Source organism: Pholis gunnellus (genome assembly GCF_910591455.1).
Source record: "Pholis gunnellus genome assembly, chromosome: 12".
NCBI lineage: Eukaryota > Metazoa > Chordata > Actinopteri > Perciformes > Pholidae > Pholis > Pholis gunnellus.
The window spans coordinates 19,334,802-19,340,801 of NC_136539.1; the positions used below are offsets into that span (position 1 = coordinate 19,334,802).

Below are 6,000 nucleotides of genomic sequence, written 5' to 3' on the forward strand. Positions count from 1 at the left end.
AATTGTAATATCTAGAGACAAAGAACAATGACCTCTTATTGTGCGAGACAGACTGTTCACTCAAGTCTACTCAACAACATATATTTTACCACATGCTCCGAAATAGGCTTCAAGAAATGTTTATTTTTTTTTTTACATTTTGTAATCAACTAAATCATGTCTTTAGTTGGATAAATACGTCACCAGTCATGCTGGTCACTAAATCTAAGTCTTGTCATTTGTATTCAGGATTCATAAAACGCACAAAATAGCATTCAGCACACGTAGGATGACATATAAGAAATTCTTATGGCCAGGATTTTTGTGCTTCAAAAAGAGCTCAGGCACAGTCCTACTCTGCTATCTTTTAACAGTCTCCTCAGTGATAAACTTCAGGACTTCCTCCCACTTCTTCTCATGCTTTGTCCTCTCTCAGCAGAGTGAGGATGCCTTCCCTCCTGGATGTGTACGATGTGTGTTTCAGCTGAAGGAGGTGAGCGGGAAACAAGTTGCCACTCAGAGCATACATCTCTTCTCCCTTCTGCCCCATCAGGGAGCGCAGTGTCTTGTTTCTGGACAGAATCCTGTCGTAAAACTCCACCCCTCCTTTGGCGTAATCACGGGACACTGCCGCCGCACGCCGGTCTGAGTTGTAGTCGATCCACTGGGTGACGGCATCCGAGGCGAGGAAGTAGGACACGGCTCCGAGCCCCAGCGCCACAATGTTCACACCGCCGCGAAGCAGCGGAGGCCCAGCGTGGATCCCGAACAACTGCTTCATGAGCACGCTGTACACCCAGACCCCACCCAGGCAGAAGGGGGCCACCGCAGCACTCATTACAGGTCCTCCGGACTGCAAGCGGGCCACTTCCCGTGCTATGGCGAACTTCTGCGCATCAAGGGAAAACACCAGGGCCTCCCGTAGAGCCGAGCCGGTATCGCTGGTCCAGTCCACCATTTTGCCGTTGATGAAGATGTTGCGGTTGGTGATTCCGCTCGGGTCCTCGGGAGTGCTGTTGAAGTTTGCTGGGATGCCAATTTGGGCCCCGGTAGAAAGCCAAGGGACACCAGCACCAACCGGATGAAACCCAAAGGAGGCGAAGGCAGAGAAGTTCTTGGGTGAGCTGATACCCCCGTCCTTCAACACCTACAAATGACAACATGGGAATTTGGATTTTATTGTTTTGCGAGTGCTGTGATTTATTGAATTCGACTATTCTTCTTACTTCAGCTATTGTGAAAAGGTTGTGCATCCATACAATGCCAGCAACCCTAGAATATACTGCTTTTTAACGGTTGACAATCATTTCTAGGTATAATGTCCTTTGGGTCTTTTATCTCATCTGAACCATCTGCAAGCAAATGTACAAACCTATTTTAGCGAAACCACTGTTATTAAATGTAACCATGGAGGTCAATTGGACAACACTACCTGCTGGAAAACCTGCTCGAGCTTTTCAGACAGCGTCACCGGTTCCCCTTTGGACCAGGCCTGATAGAGCGGACGGTAGGAGATGTCGGGGAAAACGTGGTAGAACATGTTGGCCGCGAAGACCCCGCCACAGCTCGCCACAAGCAGCGGAGTCCTGTACTTCTGAAGAAGCACGGCGTACTTGAGGAAGCGAGACGCCATGTCACGTCTTCGATTGATTTTGTGTCCGTCGGGCGCCACAGGCTTCAACAGGAGGCATCTGTGAAGGAGGCAGAAGAGGTTAGGTAGAGTGTGGGGATTTGAACCTTTGTCGTCCTGTTGAAGGAATCTTCTCTTTAACCACTCGGCCACTGTAACATCACCTTCATCGCACAGTATATCCACATGGCCTCAGCTAACAAGTGTACATGACAGTCCCTGGTCATTGTGTTTTAAGGTTAACAAAGAAGACATTAACTGACAGATGGAGAAGATAACAGCAGACACAACTAATGTATAATATATTACTGTTTGTTCCAGTCCACAGATGAAGACAACTGCAGAGATTTAGCCTCATAACAGAGCATCGTGGTTTGGCTTCAGTTGCGTTTTCTTGGTCTTTAAAGGTTCAGTTCACGACAGTTTTCTGAACTTATTTGATTTTATAGTTTGAGTGAAAAGGCCAATGAAATCTCCTGCTTCCAGGTGATATTTAAGACCAGATCAATTTAAGTATTACATTTATTTTGTTATTTATAATTACATTTTACAATAAAATAAAAATATAAATAAAATAATTTATATTTTAATAAATAATACCATTGATAAATAATAAATCATTGATACATAATAATAATATATTAACAAACAATACATATTTATATTAAAATATTTAATAATAGTTTACGTCTATTTTTATACCAATAAATCGCTATCTCTAGGCATTTAACGTCGCTAAAAAACACCAGAAAACAAAATGCCCCCAAAGACTCCGTTAACCAGCTCTACTGCTGCAAACTGACACACCGGGTTCATAAAGTATGTTTAGTTTACTCCACATTATTTAACGCTACGTTGTAAAGCAACCGTAGCGAACTGACCCGATAACAAGGAAATGCTCAAACCGGTTTAGCGGTTAGCTCACTGAGTGCAAACACATTGGGTCTAAAAACAACAGGAATTGTCTTTATAGCCCCAAAGAAAACTCATTTAAATAACACTCACACGCTCCCTGCAAGGACAGCCGTAGTTCATACATGATCTGTCCGTAAAGCGATCAGCTGTCGTCACGGTGTTGCACGACAGTTTTACGACACACGCTTTTGAAGAGCAGCTGTATTCAGAAAGAGAGCATGTTGAATTTAGGAGCACAGAATATCAATTCAAATGGCAGCATTCCTGAGATGTAATAATATAAAACAGAAACTAAATAAAGAGGGACTGAGTTGTTCAACATGAACCGTACTTAGCCGGACTTAGACCTTTCCATTTAAACCACAGATCAATGATGTTTGATTAATAAACACTGGAAAGATGTCTGCAATGATTTGTTATAGAATAGCAGCAGATTTCACCTGTTAAGCTGTCGACCTTCACACATCCTGATGAAATGTATTATAAATTCACACATCTTTTTCAGAGTTTCAAAGTGTTTTATTGTTTTAGTTTATAAAAAAACAAAACGTGTATTCCTCTTATACACTTACAAAGTTGAATATAAAGGCAGTGTTTAGAACAAAAAGGCACTTCAACAGTGTGGCAGATAAATGAAAAACTTAACTGTTCAATACAACAATATGTGACCACCACGGTACCACCGCCCTGATGGCACCTTAACAAAGTGCAAGAGTAATAAAAATACAAAAACACAACTATGTAACTCAAAATTTGAGCAACTCCCTGCGACCATTTGGTTAGGGAGAAAAGGTCCCCGGTGTAGCTTGGTCAGGTCACAATCATGCTCATATTTAAGAGCATTCGTATTCACGCAGTTTTGCATAACATTGTCAGTTACTGACACAGCAGTTTCTAGTACATTGTACATTGCACACATCTCTGAACATACACATTTCTATCATTAAATGTTCCCAATACCGCTGCAATCTAGGCCTAAATGTATTTATAACTTCCATGTGTACATTCTGTTGTGCCCATGTTGCATATACTGTATTTATCTTTACTTTTGTTGCGGCAGTGATGACCCCACCTAGATAAAAAAAAAACTAAATCTCTTGTTCGATAAAAAATAAATAAAACAAACCAAAAAAATGGAGTAATAGTCTGTTCTTTTTTCACAGATGAATGGCAATTAGTCACAACAAAAGGCACTCCAAACATGTGGCAGATAAATGCAAAACAATCAAAACTTCACTGTTGAACGCAGCAGTATGTGACCACCACGGTACCACCTCCCTGATAATACCGTAACAAAGTGCAAGACAAAGAACAATACAAACACAAACGGCAACCATGTTGCCAAATACGTAACTTGAAAATGGAGTAAAGCCCTGCTACCATGTGGCTGGAAAAGAACCCAGTGTCGCTTCCGCATACAAGCATGTTCACTGTTAAGACCGCTTGTATTTTTTGAAGTTTTGCATAACAATTCCAGTTTTTTTTTGTATATTTTACATTGCACAAATCTGTAAACATGCAATGTATATAACTCAATGTTCCCAGTACTGCTTCATTCTAGACCCACATGCATTTGCAGGTGTACATTCAGGTTGTGTTCAGCTTTCCGGTTTTCACAATCTTCATTAATTTGACTATTCTTTAATTTTACCCCTTTACTTTTGTGCTTTGAGTGATAGTCTCCTCTTTCTTTTGACAGCTGGGTGGCAAGCAGGTTCCTCACCAAACCGCTTTGATCTGGTGATTATCCACCGGCCGTGTCAACGTCACGGTGAGATCCGCTGGCAGTATCTTCATTGGGTGGGTATCCCAGGTGTTGATGTACGGGAACAGCCTGTCGGTGAACGTGTGCGTGAAGGTATGAATGGATGCGTTAGCGTCTCGATCGAGGACGGACAGCGTCCCCCTGTCCCAGTCCAGCTGCACTCTGACCCTCTCGAGGGGTTTCTTCAGTGGGAGGACAGACACTTGGCATGACGGGGAGAACGCAGACAATTTACCTTTACAGAACCTCACCATCCACAACCCAGACGTGATGTCTCCCATCTTCTGGGCATCCGGTGCCATGACCCCCAGAGCCCACACGCGGTTGCTCCCGACCTCCACGTCCCAGCAGTGGCTCCCCGAGGTGAAGCCCTCGGAGCCCAGGACGCTGCGGTGGCCCTCTATCCTCTCCGGGGTCGCATTGGGAGGCGGCTTCGGTCTACACCTCGCCCTGGTCAAACCTTCAGACAGCAGCAGCTCTGGGTGGGCAGTGTCGGGGTTCAGGATCACAGGGGTGTACGACACGATCTGTTTCATCTTGCACCACACGTTGAAGGTCATGTTGCCCAGGTGTTTGGCCACGTCGATCCGGGCCACCGTGACCCGCTCCGGGTCGTCCGGCAGGGGGCGCTCAGCTGCTCTCGTTAAAGCGTTGACGTTAAGGAGGAGTGGCGTGTCGTCATCTCTCAGGCCGTCCTCTATGGTTTTGATGGTGCTTTCCAGTGCGATTACCTCACCGGTCAGACCTGCAATCTTTTCCTTGATCACGTGCCTTTTACGCGTCTCTTCTTCCTTCAGTGCGTGGATCCTGAGCTCTTTTTCCAGATTTAGAAAGTCCTGAAGCACGCTGAACTCTTGTATTATCGCCATCTCTGTGCCCCAAGCCTGACTATGAATGACATCATCCGATTTTTCCAACTCAAGTTTCACGTCAGTGAGGAGTTTCACTTTCTCCCGTGACTGGTCCACGTATTCCCGCAGATCGTTTCTGTACGACTCCGCGGCTTCGTCCACGGGGGTAAAACTGTGGTTCGTGTGCTGCCTCGAGTCTCTGCAGACGACGCAGACGGGCGCCCGGTGGTCCAGGCAGAACAGCTTGAGCGGCTCCACGTGCAGGCGGCACACGAGCCCGGATTCCATCTCGAGCAGAAAGGCCTCGCACAGGTTCTTCAGCACGAGGTTGCGAGGCGGCGCTTTGGTGAAAGACACCGTGTTGCAAACCGGACACGGGCGATTCAGTTTCGTCCCCCACCATTTCTGCACGCAGACGTTGCAGAAGCTGTGGCTGCAGCGGAGAAGAACCGGGTCTCTGAAGATATCCTGGCAAATCGGACAGGAGAGCTCATCCCTGGGCGCCGACCAAGTTGGAGCCATGCTCTTCTTTTTGCCGCTTTCACTTTTGTTTTTTTAAGACTCCGCGTGACACACTTTAAGTTTGCTGCAGTAAACACAACCTCGGGGATATAAAGTGAGGTGAAGTCACGCCCCTTCCGGTGTCCCAAGGGATCGTATTTTGATAAAAAATGGCCCAATCCCAATGTTCCCCCCCCTGAGGTCTTAAACCCTGAACCCTCAGGGACTTACTGACGTCACCAGGTGAATGGTTGAGTGGGAGAGTGATTGCTTGAAATTATGTAAATGAGAAGGGGACAACATATCACGTTACCATGAAAATGACGAGTACATGTTATTTGCCATGCTGAACACAAATG

At 45.5% G+C, this 6,000-nt stretch overlaps 2 protein-coding genes across 2 annotated transcripts; both read right to left on the minus strand.

Moving 5' to 3' along the window:
- Positions 1–10: 10 nt before the first annotated feature.
- Positions 11–2,657, minus strand: tmem177 (transmembrane protein 177). The gene is made up of 3 exons (XM_079170703.1): positions 2,615–2,657; positions 1,412–1,670; positions 11–1,126 (listed from the first exon to the last, which is right to left on the minus strand). The coding sequence occupies exons 2-3, from the start codon at positions 1,610–1,612 to the stop codon at positions 395–397; spliced, it is 933 nt and encodes a 310-aa protein (XP_079026829.1). The 5' UTR covers positions 1,613–1,670; positions 2,615–2,657; the 3' UTR covers positions 11–394.
- A 1,269-nt stretch (positions 2,658–3,926) lies between these two features.
- LOC306704314 (E3 ubiquitin-protein ligase TRIM39-like) lies at positions 3,927–5,733 on the minus strand. Its single transcript, XM_079170606.1, has one exon. It carries the CDS (start codon positions 5,660–5,662, stop codon positions 4,244–4,246), a length of 1,419 nt encoding a protein of 472 aa, XP_079026732.1. The 5' UTR covers positions 5,663–5,733; the 3' UTR covers positions 3,927–4,243.
- Between the last annotated feature and the right edge of the window lie 267 nt (positions 5,734–6,000).